At 61.1% G+C, this 22,138-nt stretch overlaps 1 protein-coding gene across 1 annotated transcript; it reads left to right on the top strand.

The window, feature by feature from the left end:
• Nucleotides 1-740: 740 nt before the first annotated feature.
• ARID3C (AT-rich interaction domain 3C) lies at nucleotides 741-21,959 on the top strand. Its single transcript, XM_076362291.1, has 7 exons — nucleotides 741-1,064; nucleotides 13,797-13,869; nucleotides 18,582-18,765; nucleotides 18,990-19,234; nucleotides 19,546-19,815; nucleotides 19,993-20,082; nucleotides 20,897-21,959. Exons 1-7 carry the CDS (start codon nucleotides 777-779, stop codon nucleotides 21,037-21,039), a joined length of 1,293 nt encoding a protein of 430 aa, XP_076218406.1. The 5' UTR covers nucleotides 741-776; the 3' UTR covers nucleotides 21,040-21,959.
• The last annotated feature ends 179 nt before the right edge of the window (nucleotides 21,960-22,138 follow it).

The following is a 22,138-nucleotide window of genomic DNA, read 5'->3' as shown; positions in this document are numbered from 1 at the left end:
CTGGCGGCCAAACCCGCCCTGGTGAGGGCCGGCGCGGCCGCACCGCGACGGGACGGAGCGGAGGGGCCCCGGTAGCGCGGGGGTGCACGGTGGGAGCGGGATGGGGGCACCCCCGGTGGGACAGGATCGGACAGGGAGCGGGATGGGGGTCGCCGGTGGGAACGGGAGGAAGGTCCCGGGAGGACAGGGCACCCGGTGGGACCGAGGGGGGATCTCCGGCGGAACAAGGACGGGGTCCCCGGCGGGGCCGGGGCGGGGGGTGCTCAGCAGGAGACGGTCCCCGGCGGGACCGTCGGGGCGGAGGTCTCCGGTGGGACCGGGGAGGGGGTCCCCGGTGGAACCGGGGCGGGGCGGGTCCCAGCAGGACACGGGTCCCCAGCGGACCAAGGAGGGGGACTCCCCGCAAGACAGCGACGGGGGTCCCGGGTCGGACCTGTCCCCAGTGGGAACGGGGAGGGCATCCCGCGGAGGAGCGGGGATGAGGTCCCGGAGGGCCGGGTCCCCGGTAGGGCAGGGTGCCGGGTGGTCCCGGCGGGGGAGGCAGCCTCTCCGGCAGCGGCTGCCGCGCCCGGTGCGGCGGCGGCTCAGAGGCCAACTTTTGGGCAGGGCCCCCGGGAGCGGGGGGGAGAGCGGGTGGGGTGGGGGGGTGCTTCCTCCTCTCCCTCCTCCTCCTCCTCCTCCGGCGGCGGCGGCGCTGAGGCCGTGCCCTGTGCCCGCAGCCGGCCGCCCCGCCGCGGGGGCCGGGGGCGGCGGGGGGGCTGCGCTTGGCGGCGGTGATGGAGAGCCTGCAGCGGCAGCAGGCGGCCCGCCTGGCCCGCGGCCCCGACGGCGCTCCCCGACGGCCCCCGGTGGAGCCCGGCCCCGGCCCCGGACCGCCGCCAGCCGCTCCGCGCCGCTGCCCGGCCCCCGGCCCGCGCCCGCCGCCCGCCGCCGCGGAGGAGGAGGAGGAAGAGGAGGAGGAGGAGGAGGAGGAGGGGGAGGAGGAGGAGGAAGAAGAAGGGGAGCCCCGCGACCCGCCGCCCCCCCCGCACCACGAGTGGACCTACGAGGAGCAGTTCAAGCAGGTAGGAGGCATCTCTGGCCCCAGCGCACCGGCACCAGCACCGGCCGCCCTAGGTGGGCATCCCTGATGTTCCCTCACAGACCCCAGACTTGGGGTTCAGCCCTCCCTGAATGGATGCCACTTATGGCCCCCACTGCCCCCAAACCCTGTCTGCATCCCACCCTAAATGGGCAGCACCACTGCCCCAAGCCCCATCCCAGTCCCACCCCAAGCTGACATTCCCAGTACACCCATTACCCGCAGACATTATTGCCATGCTACCCTAAATGGGAACCCCCTGGTCCCCCTCCACTGCCCCCAAACCACATCCCAGGCAAGCACAGTCAGTGCAACCCAACACCCCTGTCCTGGGGCCCCATCCTGCCCCAAATGGGTAACCCCTGAACACTCCTCACTGCCCCTGTCCCTGAGCCCTGTCCCACCCCAACAGGCATCCTCATGTGCTCCCCATCTCCCTGTCACCAAGCCCCATCCCACCCCTGCCTCATGTCACCCACCTCCCCCATGTTTCCTATGCCTGTCCCCAGGCACTGCAGCACGACGGGGTGCCCAGTGTCCAGCTACCTCCCTGTTCCCACCCTGACCCATGCAGGCTCCATCCCTGGTGCTTTCCATGACGTGCAAAATGGGGTGACCCCTGTCCGTGGAGGTTTTGCGGAGATGGACAAGGGTGAGGGCTCTGGTGCGTGGTCACCCCAAGGGGCTGGTGGGCTGTGGAGCCGAGCTCCCCCGTGTCTCCACGGGGGCCGGGGCGTATTACTGCTGGTCAGTGCCGCTCATTGATTTCCTACATTGGCTGGAGGGAGCAGCGTGTCGACCCTCACTCCCGATGGGCATAGGGGAGACCCCTGTGCCACAGAGATCTGGCGCAGGGGCAGGGCTTCTGGGGCTCGTATATAGGGTGGAGGAAAGGCCTCTGTGTATTTAATAACATGCCCCCGTGCATGGATCCTGTCCCTGCTGTGTTGTGCAAGCCCTGGTTCGCATGTGGCACGTGCTGCTCTGTGCACAGGTGTGAGTGTGGGTGTGAGTGTGGATTGCACAGTGCCAGGTCAGGTTTGTGCTCCCTGTGTGCTCCACTTCATTATGGGGGGAGAGAGGGGTGACGCTGGTGGCAGGGTGGGTGACAGGGAGGACGCGGCAAGGGGACAGAGCAGGCAGAGATGTCCCTGCACAGCTGGTGTGTGGCTTTTTAGGATGGCACTGCTCAGGGGACAGTGGGATGAGGGCACATACCAGCTCAGCCACAGTGGCACTGGCAGGAGGGGACAGGGACAGCAGCAGGGACCCGACTTTTGGGTGCCATGGGGCCATGCTGCTGCCTTTTCTGTTTCGAGATTGCGCAGCATGGTGTTATTCAAAGGGGCCAGGGCTCACCCCCCTGGGCCCCCGCCTGCGAGGCGGCAGGTGTGGGTGCAGGCAGGGCGCAGAGAGCGTGTGTCCCACGGCTGTGCCTGGGGACGCTGCCAGTGCCGGACATTGCCTCGAAAGCAAGCCGGGGAGGGCTGGGGTGGGTGCGCTGCACAGGCTGAGTATCTTGTCCGGGAAGTGTTATGTTACACCCTGCTGCGCAGAAAAAGGCTGACTGTCCGGTTCTCGGGGTCAGCCAGGAGGTGGGAAGCAGCTCCTCCCTCCCAGGCTCGGGGAGGCTTTATGCAGAGAAAGCATCCCCGGCATTTCTTGCCCTTCAGCCTCACACCCTGCCCCTGGCTGGGGCTGTCTGCACTCCCCGTGCGGGGCAGGAGCAAAGCTGGCAGCATTGTGGGAATACCAGAGAGATGGATAGCAGGGGAAGTCGGGGGGGGGCGGGGATAAATCCTGCTGCTGCTTCCTGGGGTGAGAGCTGGCTCCTTGCTTGCTTGCTCTTTTCTCTCTCCAACCCTGATGGGAAAGGCAATGGTTCCCTGCTCCAGAGACCCACACACAGGTCTCCCACTTGGTGGCATGTCCCACCCAGCCCAGGGGACAGCGGAATGTCCCTTATGTTCAGTGCCCCCTGGGTGCACAGGGACAAGGAGACTGATTGCTTCTGGGTGGCTTATATGGGATAGGACAGGGAGAGGGGAAAGGAGTTACTGGAACCAGCCCTGCCCTGCCTTTGCTTGGTGCTGCCCTATATGGGGTGGCAGTTTGGGGCAGCTGCGGTGCCGGCTGGCCTTGGCGTCTGCAGGGTGGCTGTCACTCCTGTCCCTCCCCTGTGATCATCTGGGAGGGGATGCCCCTGCCTGGGAGGGACATGTGTGTCCCCCCCGAGGCCCTTCTCAGGCTGCAAGGCTGTGCCTTGCCCAGCCTGGTGAACAGGTTCTCCGCTCTTTGCAGGGGCTGAGCCGGGAGGGTGGCCGTGTTCCGGCTTTCAGAGGTTTCCCAGGGGCTGGGCTGTGATGCTGTGGGGCATGGAGGGTGGCATGTGCCTGCTTGCAAGCTGCCAGGACACTGGCAGTGTGGGCATGGGGGTCCTGGAGCCAGTGAGAGACCTTGCAGTGGCCAGGACTGTGTCTCCCAGCAGGACCCCCTGCTTAAAGCTGCCCCATTCCAGCACAGCACTGCTGGCATCACCTGGGATAGGTCTCGGGGTCTGTCCTTGCTGTCATCCTCCTGGGTGGGGGGGACAGCTGTGTGAACGAGGACCACCAAATCCAGGCTGGTTTGCAAAGGGTGGGCAAGGAGCCACTTCCCCGGCTCTCCACAGTGAGGAGAGGACCCTGATGGGAATGAGGTGGGAGGTGGGTGCAGGACCAGCTGTAGGGGTTTTCCATGCAGCGCAGTGGAAAATGGGAGCAGAGAATGAGGTCGTGGTGGAGAAACCCATTGAGGGTTAATAGGCAAACACTGCTTCCCCCAGGTTTATACGTTTCCAGAGGTGCTGGTTTGGGGGGCTGGCAGGACCTTTGCTCTGATCTGGGAGGGCCACTCTGATGTTATGGGGTTGTGAGACCCCCTCACCCCTGCCTCTTGCATCAGCCCCCGGTGCTGGTCTATGTACACTTGATAAGGACACATGGGTAGAGACCTGGGCAAAGGTCCAGGAGGTCTCCCGCACCCAGGCAGGGGTGCCTGGCCCTCAGGCAGGGGGCACTGACTGGGGTCTGACCATGCGCTACCCATGAACCCCCCCTTTCCCTGGGGACGGGGGTGCCACCAAGTTGCGATGCTGCGGTGCTGCGTAACCTAAGCAGAAGCTGCGTCCCTAAGCAGGAGGGACTTAAATGCCTGGATTTTGTGCCCAGCTCTCCAGCAGCAGAGCGTTTGCTGGCAGGAGGATGCCCTCCCTGCCAGGGCCCCGCCAGCGCGTTCAGACACATCTGGTTGCGGTTGGGGGGATCAGGACCCCACAGAGCTCCTTCTTCCCTGCCCGGAAGCAGCTGGGGGGGGGGTGAGCCCCAGCAAGCCCTTTGGGGACTCTTGGGTGTCTCGTAGCCTCAGTGGTTAATTTGGGGATGGCTGGCTTTGCCAGCAGCTGTTTGCCATGATCCTTGGCCAACCCTGGTGTGGCTGTTCCTCCTCTTGCCATGGTGCTGCTCCTGCCCCATCTGTCCCTGAGCTGGCAGTTGCCTCTTGCACCCACCTGCCCTTTGCATGCATTTAGGGGGGACTTGCCAGCCGTGAACGTTTGTGTTCACATCTCAAAGCCTGGAGGAAAGTGCTCCGAGTTGGCTGTAGTCCTCCTTGTGCCATGGACCTCCACCCCATGCCTCAGTGTCATTCCAAAATGGGGTGCAGGGCCTGCAGTGCATGCCCTCCTGCCTCCATCCCCATTGTTTTCTCCTGCGGGGTTGTCCCTGCCTGCCAGGGAATGGAGGCAGCTCAGGAGGGGGACCCCGGGTAGAGGGAGGTGGTCTCCCTGCCCCCCACCCCCGGCCTCAGCGCATCTTCAACCCAGGTGCAGGAGCAACAACCGCAGGGCTCCCGGGGCTAAATTAGAGGATCTCTGGTTACACCGCAGAGGCAGAGGGGATGGATGTGGTGTTTGCTCCTATTCACAGCTGCCTGGAGGCTTCTCGCCAGTGAACCTGCAGGCAGAGCTCAGCCCCGGGGCTGGGACCACCTGCAGCGGGGAGGTGGCGGCAGCAGCAAGGGTCAGTGTGCTAATCCCCGGCAGCAGCAGCTCTGGCAGCTCTAGCAGCCCAGCACAAGTGCAGGGGCACAGGGCAGGAGCAGGGGGCTGCTGGGGTACAGCTCGGAGTGCATACAGGGGTGTTCTGGGCGTGTATGTGCATATCAACCAACGGGAGTGTATGGATCCATATAAATGCCCATCTAAGTGTAGGAGTATGCCCGTGTGTGTCTGGACCTGTGTGAGTGCTGGACCCATATGAGTGCCCAAGTGTGTATGAACCCATGTGATTGCTGATATGTGTTTATGGACCTATATGAGTGCCCAGGTGTGTATGGATGTGGCCAAGTGTGTATAGACCCATGTGTGTGTGTGTGTAGGGGTGTGTATGGCACCATGTGTGTGCTCACATGCATATGGTGTGCCCATGTGTGTCTGAATATACTTGTGCGTATGTATAGGGTCACGAGTAGTGTCCCAGCGTGTATGGGCACTCCTGCACATGCATGGACCAGTGTCTCCATGTATGGAACCATATGGACCCATGCATGTTTGGGGCAGGGTTTGGGGGCTAAGCCCCCTCCACAACCACCCCTGCACCCCTTGCCCCAGCCCACGGTGCTGAGCACCTGAGTCCTGGTGGGCATCAGTCCCCTGCCCACCCTGCTGCCCCCCAGGGCCCTTCCCAGCCCCGCTGCAGTCTGAGGGATGCCAAGAGCCTCGGCAACTGCTGCAACACCATCTCCCAACCAGGGGTCCCGAGGGCTTGGGATCAGTGTAAAAACTAATCAAGGGTGTGAGAATAAAGGCGCTGCGGGCAGGAGAGGAGCTCTGGCAGGAGCCCCCACCCTGTGGCTGCCCCCAGCTCCCTCCCTGGCTGCCGCCCTGGAATCGGATGTGAGCAGGGAGTTTGGGGGAGATGCACCCCCCTCGCTGACTTGGGCCTCTGCTAATCCTCTAATTGGGTTAATAATGGAGGTAAATCCCCTATGCAGGCAGCAGGCTGGGCAGGGCTGCAGTGAGGAGCGGGGATATGGCCCCAGGGCGGTGGGATCTGGTCCCACCGGGGTGCCCATGGGGGTTTGCAGCTGCATGGGGGTGTGGGAGTGAGCTCAGGTGTGCTTGGGAGTCAATGTGCATAGGGGACAGTGTGTATAGGAGATGCGTGAGAGTGTACCAGGGATAGAGTGTATAGGGAATGCATGAGCATGCACAAGGTGTGTGTGGGTGTGCTGGGAAAGTGTGTATAGGGGTTGCATGAGTGTGCACAGGATGTGTGTGTATGTGCACAGGGGGGATGCATAGGTGATGTGTGAGCATGCACAGCAGGTGTGTATGTGTGCACAGGGAGAGTCTATAGGGGATGTGTGAGTGTGCACAGAATGTGTGTGCAAAAGGAGAGTGTGTATAGGGGGTATGTGAGTGTGCATGGGGTGTGTGGGTATGCACAGGAAGAGTACATAAAGGGAATGGATGAATGTGCATAGGGAGTGTGTGCGCACAGGAAGAGAGTATAGGGGATGCATGGGCATGCATGGGGGCTGTGTGTGCAGAGGGAGAGCACATATAGGGGCTGTGTGAGCATGCATGGGGTGGTGTTTGCCCAAGGAGAGCGTGTCTAGAGGTGAGTGTGTGCAAGGAGAGCATGCACACGATGTGTGCATATGCAGAGCAAGCTGGGGCCCGTGTGAGCCTGTGGGACGGGGTGCGCTGGGTGTGTGAGCATGCACAAGGCAAGTGTGCTGGGCACTGTACATGGGGGCTATGGTGACCTGTCCCCTGCAGCACAGGGCACCCACCAGGGATGCCCACATTGGCAGGGCCATGTTCCCCTGCTGTAGGCTGCAGCTCAGGGTTGCTCCACCCCAGATCCAACATCCACATCCCGTGTCGGGTGGTGGGGTGGGAGCGAGCATCAGCCCTAGACGCCCTTTCTGCTTGGGTGGCTCTTCCGGCGGCAGAGGCAGGGGCCGGGATCTCCAGCACAGGGGGTGCCACCAGCCCTTCCTCCCCCATCATCCCTTCAAAGCGGCCAGAGGAAGGGGATGGGGCCAGAGGTGCATGGCAGGGTCACCGAGCACCCAACACACATCCCAGGCATGTATGTGCACAGCCCCCGAAGGTGTGCACCCCCATACTCACCCAGCCCTATAGCGCATGTATGCATATACAGACCCCACGTGTGCAAGCACACACCCCGTGTGCACCCCTATGCATGTATAGCAGGTGTGCACATGCATGTCTCTCGGGGGACACCTGGGGAGGTGCTAGCACTGGAGGGGGGTCCCCCGGCTCCGGTCATCCTGGGAGGGAGGGATTGAGGGGGAGGCAGGGATGGAGAGGAAAGCAAGGATGGAGGGGGAGGCGGCGGCGTGGCAAGCGCCGGCAGGTCAGGGAGGTTAACCCGAACAAATCCCCTCATTGACTCCCTGCCTGTTCAGCCATGACCGACTAACAAGGGGCCGAGCGCGGGGGTCGCGCACTTGCGAGGAGCCAGGGATCCCCCCCCGCCTCCCCACACCGTAGCCCCTAGACAGACAGATGTAGGACAGTAGGACGGCAGGAGGGGGCTGCAGACGGTGCCCGCAGTGGCACCACGCAGCACATTTCCTCTGGATACGTGCCTCCAACCCTTGGGTGAGCCATGCTGGCACCCTGTGCCTCAGTTTCCCTTCCTGCAAAACAGGTTGAGGAGGAGGCTGGGGACCCTGCGAGCGTCCGCCTTCACCTCGGAGATGGGCTGCGGGTGGGGGGCTACCCTCCCAAGGCCAGCGCCGCCAGCAAACAGTCCCTCACCTTGCGCGAAGCCAGGTTAATGTTTGCAGCAGGCAGCTCTCCCTGGAGCGGCGGCGCCCGCCACAGCGGGGAGGGGGGTTTTAATGACCTGCTGGATCCGCCGCATTATCAGCGCTGATTAAACCTACTGCTCTATAAAGCGCTGTTAAATATTAAGCATGATGAAAGGCTTTGGGGGGGAGCCGCGGCACTGGGAGAGGGCTCTGGATGGGGGTGTCCAGCCACACCGGTGGGGTGACCGCTGAGGCTGGGGATGTTGGGGCAAGTGAGCACCCCGGTGCCCACTGGGGCTGTGGGGTCAGGGGAGCAGCCCCCCTTCAAGACCAAGCAGTGCCTTCACATGCAGCCAGTGTCCAGGCAAAACCATTCCGTAACCATTAACTTATTAACGGCTGGCAGTGTAGGCGAGTGGTGGCTCGCAAGGTCAGGGGGTGGTTTGTGCCTGGCGGGGAGCAAGCTGCCCCCCAGCTCCAGAGACGGGGGGGGCGGGGAGGACACCCACGAGCTCTCAGCTCCCTTGTGTGTGCCCCATGGTGGGGGGAACAGTGGGGGGGCTCTGGCTCTGGCCATTCTTGGGGTCCCTGCACGCTGGGGTGCACGAGGCTGTGCACCACTGGGAATAACCAGTCCCTGTGGTTGCAAGCCTGAGGGGTAAACTGAGGCACTGACGGCTTTCCCATCCCCCCATCCCATCAGGACACAGGGGGACACACCCCAGTGTCTGAGTGCCTGGCTGTATACCATCTCCCTGGGGAAGGAGCCAGGGACCCCCAACTCAGAGGTGACAGTGATGCTCCGGAGGGGCGCAAAGACTCCAAAATAGCCTGTCAGCAGTCAGCCACCCATGGCGTGCGGCTGCACCCCGGGGGGCTGGAGGGGTGTGCGGAGATGAGCATCGCCTGAGCTCCCTGCGTGAACAGCGGCCAAATGGAAAAATTAGCAATGCGGCTAATCAATGCGGTGCATATTAAGCGGCTCAGGGTTGCAGGGGGGGGACACACGCAAGGCAGGGGGGAGCCAACCAGGGTCCAGGATCGATACGGCTCATATTAAGTGGATTAAATCCTGGTTGCTGATCTGACCCCTCGCTGCCAGCCGGAGGTGGCAGCTGAGTGAGGGCTGCGGGGGGTCCCGCTGTGATCACTTCCCTTGGCAGCAGGGCTGTGGGGGGGCCATGGGGGTGGCTTGCTGGGGCAGGGCAGCCTGGAGAGGCCTGGGGAGTGGCTTAGCTCGTCACCGCATCCATCCTCTGTCTAGGGGATCAGCTGGGCTATGGGGTGACGGCAATCCCAGCTCGAGCCCTACAAGCACCCCCAGCTCTGGGAGAGGCATCTCCTGAGTGAGTGAGAAGTGCTAACAATGTTATTTAATCGCAGTGAGGAGGAGGGAGGGGCACACGGTCTATTTGCGTCCCTTTAATAAACCACGTTCGACCCACTGACCTTTAACCTGCCCGACAAGCCCCGTTATCCCCATCCCTTAAGGAATAAAAACATCACCATGGCAATGAGATGACGAGAGGGAGCGGGGTCCCTGGACCTGCACCCAGGGTGGGGTGGGGACAAGGACGTCCTGCTTTGGCCCTGCACCAGCACCCAAGCGGCAGTGCGGGGTGGAGATGGGGCGGTGCTGGGGGTGCCGCGGCTTTTGGGGGAACCAAGCACCGTGGATGGGGTCCCTGAAGTCGGCAGAGCGGAGCTGCACTGTGCACCGGTGGGATATCGATCCCGGGGCTTGACAGTTTAATACTTCTGTTTATAGAGGAATATAGTTACATCGATGGCGTTAAATGAGTTACTAATTATATCAATACAAACACGATTAAAAGGGTCCTTGCTCATAGGTCACCGCAAGCAGGAGCTGCTGCTCACATTGCACAACTGCCCCCGGGCAAGGCCTGCCCAACCACTCTGAGGTGCACGGTGGGGGGATGCTCTGCAGTGGTGTGTGCCCCTGCGGGGTGGGGCGGTGTCCATCCGGAGGGGGGTGCCTGTCTGGGGTTGTGCATGCCCATCTGGGGCTGTGCATGCACGTATGGGGTTGTGTGTGGCCATCTGGGGTTGTGTGTTCCAGTCTTGGGTTGTGCTTGTCCGTATGGGGTTGTGCATGCATGTATGGGGTAGTGCGTGCCCATCCGGGATTGTGCATGTCCATCTGGGGTTGTGCATGCACATCTGGGGTGCATGCCCGTGCAGGGCTGTGCACGCACGTATGGGGTTGTGCAGGCTCGTGCAGAGTTGTGTGCACCCATGAAAGGCTGTGCATGCTCACCTGGTGTTGTGCCTGCCCACGTGGTATTGTGCGTGCCCGTAGGAGGCTGTGCACATCCAGACACGGTTGTATGTGCCTGCATAGGGATTTGTGCCTGTGGGGGCTGTGTGTGCATGTACAGGGTTGTGCACAGTCATGTGATGTTCTGTGTGCCTATGCAGCGTTGTGCACACCGATGCAGGGTTGTGCAGGGTTGTGCAGAGTTGTACATGCCCATGCAAGGTTGTGCCCTTGGGGGGATCTGTGTACATGTACAGGATTGTGCACGTGCTTGTGTGAAGTTGTGTGTGCCCATGAGGGGCTGTGCACACTCATGTGGGGTCATGTGTACCCATACAAGGTTGTGCACACTTATGTGGGGTTGTGCGAGCCCATACAGGCTTGTGCATGCCTGGGTAGGGTTGTATATGCTTGCGTGGGCTTGCACACACCTGCGTGGGGTTGTGTCAGCCCGTGTGGGGTTGTGTACACCCACACGAGGTGTGTGTGTCCCCACAGGGATTGTGTGTGACCCTGGGGGGTTGTCATCTGCCACTTAGATGGTCCATCCCCAAGTGAGGTGGGAAGGGACCGCAATGCCCAACCTGCAGGAAGAGGAGGAGGGTGAGTGGAGCCCTGGGTAAGGGATGGCGTTGGCTCCTTCCTCGGGGCTGGGCCTGTCTGGGGGTCCCTCCTTGCCTAGAGGCTGTGGCAGGCCACCACCCGTGCTACCACCCATGCCACCCCTGTGCCACTCCTGTGAAGCTGTGATGCCTGGATCCCACTGCCAGCCTTGGCTGGGACCCAGCCCACCCCCATCAGCAAGAATCCCTCAAAACCTCCTCCTTTCCAGCCTGAGCATCCCCAAATCTCATGGGATGCTTGGTGCATCCCCAGCACACCCGAGGACCCTGCCGGTGGGTTCCCTGTTACTCAGCTCCGCTCTTGTCTCTGCTTAAAAGCCGACCTTTGCTCCCCATTTGATGTAATGTGTTTTTGCATCTTGGTGCCCCACAGATAAAAGGTTAGAGGTTGATAAATGGTGGAAAAATAGATCCCAGCACTTGGAGGTCACACCTGTTTTGGTGGTGGAGGCACTGGCAGCACGTGCCGGGTGGGATCCTGCCTGCCTTGGTGGGAGGAGAAACACGAGTGGCACGCCAGGGGCCTGGTGGAGGTGTGGGTGCAGGAGCCCACGCGCTGGGTTGACCCCCGGGAAGGCAGTGGCTTCACCCTGCTGTGGGATGGGCAGTGGTTGCCGGTTTTGCAGGGTTTGCTCCTGCTTTGACAAGCCAAGAGATTGCAGGGGGTGGAAATGGGATTGGTGTGGAGCAGTGGGGGTCAGAGCCCTGCTGCAGGCAGGCACAGGCAGGGAAATGCAGGCAAAGCCTGGCTCACACAGCCTTCCTGGGGCAGAAATCAAAGCAGCCCCCTGGAGCTCTGCTCCGAGCCTGACCTAGTTACCGAAATCAATGGCTCGAGGAGCTCCTGGAAAAGGGCAGGTGATGGGGAGGGGGCACAGAGAGGGGCAGGGAGCACCACGGTGGAGGGGAGGGACAGGGTGCTGGCACCCAGGGGTCAGAGCACCCCGAGAGCATCCTGCTGCAAGGAGGGGATGGGTAAGTGGCACTCAGAAGGCACGGAAGGGATGGAGCACCATGGAGCAGCTCAGAGCCAGGCAGTCAGCACTCATGGGTGTGGTGGGAGACTGGCAGTAGCACCCATAGACTAGGCTAGGGACAGGCAGTTAGCACCCATCTGTTAGACAAGGGACAGGCAGCTGGCACCGATGGGCTAGATAAGGAACTGTGTTAGATGTGTCTGTCCGGTGATGGGAACAGTGGGGTGTCTGTGGGAGCATCCCTGCATCCCTGTGTGTCCCCATGTTCCCCCATCCCTGCATCCCCCCATCCCAACATCCCTACATTCCCATGTCCCCGCATCCCTGCATCCCCATATCCCTGCATTCATGTGTCCCCATCACATCCCTATATCCCCCCATCCCCACATCCCCGTGTCCCCGGAGCCTGACACATCCCCACAGCCCAGCTCCCTTTATCTGCCTGGTGAATGATGTCCTGGGTGGAGGAGGGGGTGCTCCCTTTCTATTGGTTTTTAACGGCCTTTCCCAGCACAATTGTTTTTTAAATGATTCTATTTTGTGCCTGACTTTGTTTTCTAGCTTGCATTTCTTTGTATATGTTTTGGAAATCCATTCTGGACTGCTGAGTTTTGTTTCTTTTCAATGGCTTTAAATTCTTACCGGGCTCACTGGGAGGAATTGGTGTCTATAGCGCCTTCGATTGGTGCTAATTTTTCCTTCATGTGCTCTGACTTTTACTGCTGAGCTATCGATCTGGCGGGCTCCAATTTGTCATGGTCACCCAGGCGCTGTGCTGGAATCAGGCGAGCCCTGGCTTTTGCATGGAGCCAGCGCTTCGTGTCCCTGGTGTAGGGGCTGCACTCGCCTCCCCAGTGCCGTCCGTCAGCTCAGCCTGAGGGTTGCGTCCTTGTGTTTGGAGCTGCGTCCATCCAATACATCTAAGTATCCGCACAGCCATACGTGTGCATCTGTGCAACCACGTGCATGCTCACCAGCTTGCACATGCATCGGTGCACCCACAAACTTGCCAGGACGCACAAGCACCAGCGTCAGTGCCCACGCGGCGCTGCACTTGTGGTTTCATGCTTGTGCACTTGCACACAGTGCACACACATCTGGCTTTGCATGCACACACCCACTGTGGGAAGTCCTTGTGCCTTGCAGGGATGTGTCGCTGCTGTGCTCACACCCTGGTCCCCGTGTGCAGCCAAGGAAGATGGATTTGGGGTCCCTATGTCTGGCCAGGGGAGATGGATTTGGGGTCACCATGCCCAGCCGAGGGAGGAGGATTTGGCAGCGTGTCCCTTTGCGGAGGTGCCTCACGCTGTCCTCGGCCATCGATCAGGCCCCGTCTCTCAGTGACATGGCTCAGGCTGTGCTTATCAGGTCGTCAATAGCCCTGTCACCCTGGTCGAGTGGGGCAGCCCCAGTGCTCACAGCTCCCTCACTGGCATCCAGCGCCATGGCCCTGCCAGCTTGCCATGCCCCTAGAAGGGACCAGCATCTCCACTGTGCAGGTGGATGCGTGTCCCTGCGGATGAGGATGCTGATCCCATGCTGGGACCTGGTGAACACCGGCACTAGCCAGTGCTGGGAGGCTGCTGAGCCAGAGCAGGGCTGAGCATCCCGGTCCCAGGGACCTGCCTGGGGGCCCGGGATTTGCTGCTGCTCTGTCTACATTGGCATCATCTTCCCAGGCTGAAACACTGTTGTCCCTCTGCCTAGCAAGGAGAGGGGCAGAGAAACTGAGGCACCGATGAAATGTCTTTGCAGCAAGGCTGTAAAACAGTTGGTGCGTGGGGAGCCAATGCCAGCCCCCAGGCACGAGGAGAGCCCAGCGCTGCCAGCATGAAGGGTGCGCTGGGGGGTTCCATCCATGGAGCCTCTCGTTGCTGGCAGAGAGGGCAAGTGGGGCCAGGGGTGATGCCGGGTCCTGGCACAGGCAGGGGCCCTGATCCTGGCATTTACCCCCTCTGCCTCGCACACCCGCATGTGCCGGCAGCGCTGACCCCTTTCTCTCCTGCCCCCAGCTCTACGAACTGGATGAGGACCCGAAACGCAAGGAGTTCCTGGACGACCTCTTCGGTTTCATGCAGAAGAGAGGTAAAGGTGGGTGGCTGGGGTGGGTGCTGCTGACACCCCTGCCCCAGCTGCCTGGGGGGGCTCATGGCATGGCCCACTCAGGCACCGAGCTGCTGCGGGTCTCTACAAGTCCCCCAGGCAGGTCCTGTGGGGCCTCCCCCCACCATCTCTTACACACACTCACATGCATAAACTCATACTCAGCAGATCTGCCCCCGTTGCCCCAGCAGACCCCCCCCTGTGGGGGCCAGAGGGGCTCCCCTGCCCGCCCACCCCCAAGCTGGGGCTGGTGATGATGCCAGTTGCTGATGCCTGTTAGCGATGCCCGTTAGCGATGCCCAGCAGGCATGCCCACTAGCCGTGTCAGGTGGGGATGCCCGTTATCATATTCCTTGGTGACTGTTAGCAACACCCATTAATGACGCCCATTAGCAGTGCCCATTTGCAGGGCCTTTTAGCGATGCCTGGTGGGGATGCCCTTAGCAGTGCCCGTAGTGGTGCCAGTTAGCGCTCCCCATTAGCAGTGCCCGGTGAGGATGCCCATTACTGGCACCTCTTAGCGATGCCCACGATGCCACAGGAGTGGGGTCAGCGATCCAGGCAGTGCCGGGCGCCACGGGGTTAAGGGCTCACCAGCCAGCCCGGCAGCATCGGAAATCTTTGCTATCGGCATGGGGGGCCGAGCCGGCTCCCGGGGACTCGATAAATGCTTTAACCTTCGCCCTCCTCGGCCAGGCCTGCGACAATTAAAAGTTGCCGAGCACGGGCGTGTGGCTGGCCGTATTAATTAGAGCCTTTTGCTGGTGTGTGGATTAATGAACATGCCGCTCAATAGCCAGTAAACCCCAGGCAGAGGTTAATGCCGAGCTAATTGACGGGGGAAGGCTGAGGGGGTGTGCAGGAGCAGCGGGGCTGGCTGTGTGCAGGGCGAGGGTGGGCAGAAAGGGGCAGTCGCCCCCAAGCTGTGCCCATGGGAAGGGTGGTGAGGGTGCCCACCCACCCACAGGGCGGCAGTGATCGACTTTTGGGTTGGGCTGGGACCCCACAAACTCGTTTCACTCAGGGCTGTGCTGCAGGGGCTGGGATGGCTGTGGGGCTCATGCCGGAGCCCAGCTGGAGGCTGGGGGGGTGGGCCAGGTACTGCCCCATGGGTGTCCCTGGTTCCCCTGGCCCTGGTGCAGGGTTGTGGGGAGCGAGTGGGAGCAGCAGTGCTGCCTTGACCCCCTAGCATCCATCAGCCACGAGATTCATGGGCTGTTCCGGGCTTCATTATCTCTCTCTCCAGAGCTAATTAACTCCCTCGCCATTGGGGCTGGGGCTAATTAAGCAAGCGCCTGGTTGTGTGGGGAGGAGGAAGGGAGCCTGATGCCTCTCTGTCAACGCTGCTCCTCATCCCTCCATGTCCAGCTGTGCTACTCCTGTCCCCTCTGTCCCATGCCTCCCCGAGTGGGTGGCATCCCCCCGGGGAGGGCAGGCAGGTGTGCACATGCGGGTGTGAAGGTGCAGGGGTGCGGGTGTGTGGGTGCGGGGGTGCAGATGCAGGTGTGTGTGCACCTGTTGGAGGAGTGGGGGATTTTGGAGCCAGGTAGCAAAGAGAAAGAGGGCAGGGGGCTGCGGGGCAAGGACAGCATCCTGGGGGTCATCAGGAGCTGGCTGAAAAGCAGCACCCATGAGCCAGCATGGGTGTTGCTGGGACACCCAGAGGTGCATGGGCAGGGGGCTGTGACCCCCAGGCTGTGTTCCTGAGGTGACGGTGGGCCAGGGGGGACTGATGCCTGTGGGGTAAGCACTAATGAAAGGGGCTGCACCCCCCCTGCTGTCTGTCAGAGCATTTGTCAGTGGGGTGGAGAATTAGTGGGGCTGAAATATGGGCTGGGGACAGCCCCACTGGGGGGGACATTGGGAACCCCATGTCATGGGGCAGGTCACCCAGCCCCAGTGGCATGTGGGGATGACTGCTGGAAGGGAACTGGGGGAGCAGGGATGAGAAAGGGGTGATACCATCACCCCCATCAGACATGGGGTGCAGGCAGTGGGGCATCTCAACCCTGTGCCCCAACCTCCATGGCACCCTCAAAAGTGGTGAGCTGGGACGTAGGGGGACTATTTCTGCTTTTGCTCACCGGGGGTCCGCAGGGCCCTCCCGTCCCCCAACGAGCCGAGGGCCCCGCTGATAACATGGGGCCATTAATCAATCAAGGAGCTAATTGCAGCGCCACAATGGCAGCATCACCTCCCCGGGCTTTTGTGCTGCTTGCCCTGGCCGGGGCTGGGGCCAGGGCCATCATTCTGCCGGGACACAGACAGGTCCCTTTGTCAGCGGAACGGGCACCAGCCGCCCGCCCCACACAGCCCCGAGATTAATGGCAAGCCGCTTTCATTAGCCATCATGGTCAGGGAGGGGGGGAAGAGAAAAGAAGTCTATGGGCCATCAATCGGGGGCTGAGACCCCACAAACTCATTGGCGTGTTGGGGTGATGGGGAGCCCTTGAATTGGGGCCCCCCGAGGTGATGGGGCCAGTGTCGGCAGCCCCTAGGCAGGGCTGGCGAGGTACTGCTGGTGGATATCGAGTCAATATCTCTGCCTTTTTCTCAGGAGGATAAACTCCTCTCCCCCTTCCCAACAGGGCGAACAACACAGACACAAAAAAAAAAAGTTAAATGAACTCAGTAAAGGAATAAAAAGAGCTCATTTTTCAGGCTTATGTGAAGAAGCCGAGCCAATATCGGGGCCATAAATTAGGGATGCTGGAGGATGGCAGTGAGTGACAGCTTCGTTTGAGGGGCGAAGCGCAGCCGTGACAGCCTCCCCCCACCAAATGGATGGCTTTCCAATACCACCCGCGCCCCGTGGTCCCACAGGAGGAATAAATATGGGGTGGGATGGGACAGGACGGGACAGGATGGGATGGTATAGGATGCTCATCCCTCCTTGCCCTGCTGCAGCCCCCAGCTGCTGCCCGGCCCATTGCCCTGAAGCACTGTGGCGCAGAGCAAGGCTGTGGGGCTATTTGGGAGTGCTGGGAAGGTGGGGAGGGGGTTGTAAACAGACCCGGTGGTTGTGGGGACCATGCTGGTCCATGCTGGGCTCACAGAGCCCTGGGACCTCATGTCCCCTCACCCCATGGCCTCGGTGGGGGGGTGATGCTGGGGGACCCGGGGTCAGGGTCTCTACTGAGGGTACTTGAAGGGGATTTGGGGTCAGGTCTCTTGGGGGGGGGTACTGAAGGCCTTTAAGCAATCAGGGGGCTGCTGGGGAGGACCTGTGGGGTGGGGAGTCTCTCCGGGGACTCTTGAGGGAGTCCCTCTCTAGAGGGCTCAGAGGGAGATTTTTAAGAGAGAAAAACTTCTCTATAGGGAGGTTATAGGGTGAGTCCCTCCAGATGGGTTATGGGGGGGGTCCCTCTTCAGAGAAGGTTATAGCATGAGTCCCTTTATAAAGTTTAGATAGGGTGTCTATGAGGCTCTGAAAGGGGGTTACAGAGAGTCCTTCTAGGATGCTCTGAGAGATTTTGGGGGGAGATGCTCTATACCTGAACAAGGTTGAGAAGTGGGCCCTTGTGAACCTCATGAGGTTCAACAAGGCCAAGTGCAAGGTCCTGCACCTGGGTCGGGGCAACCCCCAGTATCAATACAGGCTGGGGGATGAAGGGATTGAGAGCAGCCCTGCCGAGAAGGACTTGGGGGTACTGGTGGATGAAAAGCTGGACATGAGCCAGCAATGGGCGCTCGCAGCCCAGAAGGCCAATCGTGTCCTGGGCTGCATCCAAAGAAGCGTGGCCAGCAGGTCAAGGGAGGTGATTCTGCCCCTCTACTCTGCTCTGCTGAGACCCCACCTGGAGTACTGCATCCAGCTGTGGAGCCCTCAGCATAAGAAGGACATGGACCTGTTGGAGCGGGTCCAGAGGAGGGCAACGAAAATGATCAGGGGGATGGAACACCTCTCCTATGAAGAAAGGCTGAGAGTTGGCGTTGTTCAGCCTGGAGAGGAGAAAGCTTTGGGGAGACCTTATTGCGGCCTTTCAATACTTAAAGGGGGCTTATAAGAAAGATGGGGACAGACTTTTTAATAGGGCCTGTAGCGATAGGACAAGGGGTAACGGTTTTAAACTAAGAGAGGCCAGATTCAGACGAGACTCAAGGAAGACATTTTTTACCGTGAGGGGGGTGAAGCGCTGCCACAGGTTGCCCAGAGAGCTGGTGGGTGCCCCATCCCTGGAAACATTCAAGCTCAGGTCGGACGGGGCTCCGAGCAACCCGACCTAGTTGAAGATGGCCCTGCTCATTGCTGGGGGGTTGGACCGGACGACCTTTAAAGGTCCCTCCCAACCCAAACTATTCTATGATTCTATAGGGAGCTCTGAGTTGTGGGGGTATGACCCTCTCCAAGGGGCTCTGGAGGAGGCAGTTTGCCCATCCCACTGTGCCCCCACATCCCAGCTGAGACCGTACCCGGCCCCACTGACAGCTCCATCGATGGGGACCCTGTGCCAGCATGACGGGGTCTGCCCCGTTCATGGACACAGCACCACTTTCCCAGGCACCCTGGGGTCCTGCCTGCACCCCCCCATGCCCACGGGTGCTCACCCAGGCATGGAGAGACGCGTCTCCCCTTGGGGGGCAGCTGGTACCTGCAGTGGCAGTGGGGACAAGGTGGGGACCGTGTCCCCAGGGAGTGAGGGTCCTCGTGGGCTCACCCACACCCTTTTCTCTCTCCCATGTGTGGCTGGAAGGGACGCCCGTGAACCGCATCCCCATCATGGCCAAGCAAGTGCTGGACCTGTATACACTGTACCGACTGGTGACGGACAAGGGTGGCCTGGTCGAAGTCATCAACAAGAAGATCTGGCGGGAGATCACCAAGGGCCTCAACCTACCTACCTCCATCACCAGTGCTGCCTTCACCCTCCGCACGCAGTGAGCGGCCCGGTGGTGGCAGTGGGTGGGGGGCACCCACCCTGGGGCACCCACTGGCTTGGATGTCCCAGAGCCCCCACTGGGGTGCGGCATGGGGTGCCCCAAAGGGGGATGGAGGGCTCTGCCCCTTCCCAGATGCCATCCCCACCCCAGTCCCTGCTCAGCACAGGGCTGACTGGGAGGCTCATGGTGCTGGGTCTCATCCTGGCTCTCTCCCTGTGCAGATACATGAAGTACCTGTACCCCTACGAATGTGAGAAGCAGGCACTCAGCTCCCCTGGGGAGCTCCAAGCCGCCATCGACAGCAACCGTCGGGAGGGACGGAGGCAGACTTTTGGCACAGCACTCTTCAACTACTCGCCGGCCGGCACCCCAGCCCTGCTGGGCTCCCCCAAAATGTCTCTGCCGGCTCTTAGCATCTCCACGCACAGCTGTGGACAGCTCGGCCAAGTGCACACTGTTAAAAAAGGTGGGCAAGGACCCCATCTGCCCCGCAGCGGGCATATCTCCCCAGGGATGGACACTGCTCTGGCAGCAGGGATGTTCCCTGTCTGCTCTTGCCCTTTTTGCTTGGGGAAAATGGGAACAATTTTGTTTGTTTAGTCCCTCTCTGGGACTGAGAAAGGTTTATTTCTCCTGGCTTTGGAGGAGGACCAGGCACAGATGCTGGGGGTGGTGGTGCACCCTGCCCCACGCTAGTGGGCTGGAGGTGGCACTGGCTGGGGTTGATGAGATGGGGTGGCGATGGGGGGACCTGCTGAGGTCTGTTGATCATTGCAGAGGACGGCGTGCTGGCAGCAGCAGTGCCGGGGCGCATCGCTATCCCAGTGGGACTGGCTGGCCACCATCTCGCAGCAGCCCAAGCAGCAGCCACCTCACAAGCAGTGGTGCTGGAGCAGCTGCAGGAGAAGCTGGAGACGGGGGAGCCCCCAGAGAAGAAGGTGGCCCTGACAGCAGAGGAGCAGCAGCGGCTGGTGCAACACGCGCTGCAGCACAACCTCCTGACCGTGGCCTCCCAGTTTCCCATGAATGTCAAGATCTCCAATGGAGGTAGCGAGATGCAACAACTCAGCTTGGGTCACCCCATCCCCTGGGACCCCAGGAGGGAGCAGCAGCGGCTGGAGGGGAGCATGGATGCCCAGAGAGGCCGGGGCTCCGCTTCTCTCTTGCGGGCAGGTTCTTGTTTCTGTTTCTGTTAATGCTCATATTGGTATTTCCTTTCCCCAGATGACAGACAGGAGACCGCATTGAACCTGTCCACCAATGGCATTAGCAGTATCAACATGTCAATAGAAATAAATGGAGTTGTCTACACAGGTAAATAGAAGGGCCGCTTGGCCCGTGTAATTGCGGCCGGGAAATCCAATAACTTATAGCCACTGCCTGGCCAGCAAGTCCTTCCTTCAATCTGATGTCTTTACTATAAAATCCATTGTAATGAAGTGGCAGGGCCTGGGGAGAGGGGGCAGGAGAAGGAGGGGGTCAGCAAGGATGGAAATCGGCCCCCAGCAGGGGTGAGCAATGAAGGGCCAAAGTGGGGGATGGATGGATGGATGGACGGACGGACTCAGGTTGAGAAGTGCAAAAAGGCACCTGGGGTCATCCCCCACCATGGGGTCCTGCAGGCAGGGCTTAGATTTGGGGTGACCCCAATGCTGGTGTGCCCAGAGGGTCTCTGGCTGGATGCGGGGGTTGGCTGCTTGCAGAGCATGGTGTTGGGTGCAGGGGAAGATATTGGGGTACTTTCCTGGAGCAGAGGCTTCTTTAGGGTGCCAATGTGCACCTACCTGGCTAAGCAGTTCACCCCATGCCCCCCAGCTCCCTGCCTGCCCTGCTGAGACACCCACAATTAATATTGATGGCTTTTCCTTTAGGACTTAAATATTTAACGAGCTGGAAAGGTCAGGGCTAATCAGCACGCAGGGCTGCCAGCCAAATGGTCCCGGGCCACCCTGGGGGTTGCCCCATGCGGGTGAGGGTGGCTGGGCCGGGGGAGGCACCAAGGGTGATGGGGGGGGGCTGGAGCCCCCAGGGGTGCTGGTCCCGCCCTCCTTAGCCTGGGTGCTGGGGGCCAGGTGAGCGGAGCCCCCAACCCTGGGCTTGCTCTAACCCCCTTGCTCTTGCTCTCCAGGTGTCCTGTTCGCCCGCCGGCCCCCAGCCACCCCGGCACCCGGTGGAGGGAGCACCCAGAGCCGGCCAAACCCCATGCCCACCCCGAACCCACTGCTCCCAGCCCCCTCGCACAGCCACACTCCCGCCAGCACCTCACCATAGAGGAGATGGCCCCCCACCCCGAAAGCAGCTGGGGGTCCCCAGGGCCTGGGGGGCTGAGCTGTGGGACCCAGCTGGGCCACCAAGGTGGGATGGGGGACCTGAAGGTGCCTCTTCCTGCAATACTGAGCTGTGTCCGTGCAAGGCACCCACGGGGCCCCTTTTGTCCCTTACCTCTGTGTGGGACCCTTTCTCCTCATGTGCCCTCTGACACACGCACCGTCCTTCCCAAGCGCTGCCCCCAGGTGACCCCCCATACAGCTCCTGCCTGCCCTGCTGCCTGGGGCACCCCCGGGCCCTGCATGCTGCATCCCCTACACACTGCAGCCCCTATACACACCTCGATGCACACACTGTGGCCCCTATACCCACCTCAGTGCACGCACTGCAGCCCCTATACACACCTCAATGAGCACACTACGTCCTTCACATTGCCACACTCAATGGACATGCTGCATCTCTCACATACTGTCTCCCCTATACACATCTCTATGCACACTGCGTTCCTTATACACACTCTCAATGCATACGCTGCATCCTTTACACGCTGCATCCCCTATACACACCCCCAGTGCACACACTGCATCCCCTATACACACCCTTGGTGCCCACGTCACATCACCTGTGCACACCCTCAGTGCAAACACTGCAGTCCCTATACACCTCAGTCCCTGTAAATTGTAGCCCCTATACACTGCATCCCCTATATACTGCACCTCCTACCCACTGCAGACCCCCCAACACAGCCCTCCCACGCTGCTTGGGCTCACTGCCCCCGCCCTGAGACAACCCCAGGGTCCTGGGTGCCCCCTGGCCACCCCAAGGCAGTGGCACCTCAGCCCCCCAGGTCCTCAACTCGGGGGGGTCACCCTGCAGGGCAGATACTGGGGAAACTGGTGGGACTGGTGGGGGTGAGATGTGACAGGTTGTTAGGTGGGGATGGAGCTTACTGGGGTGGGGCTGGGGTGGGGCTTAATATCAGGGCGGGGCTTGTGCACTGGGAGGAGCTTGTTGGTGGGGGCAGGGCAGGGAAGCCCAGCAGTGCCCCCCACTACCAAAGACAGCCCAGATGCCAGGATCCCCAGCCAGAGGGCAGGGAGAC

This window comes from Aptenodytes patagonicus, chromosome Z (genome assembly GCF_965638725.1).
Source record: "Aptenodytes patagonicus chromosome Z, bAptPat1.pri.cur, whole genome shotgun sequence".
In the NCBI taxonomy this organism is placed as follows: domain Eukaryota; kingdom Metazoa; phylum Chordata; class Aves; order Sphenisciformes; family Spheniscidae; genus Aptenodytes; species Aptenodytes patagonicus.
Note: the sequence above shows the minus strand (reverse complement) of the source record. Positions and strands in the feature narration are given on the sequence as shown.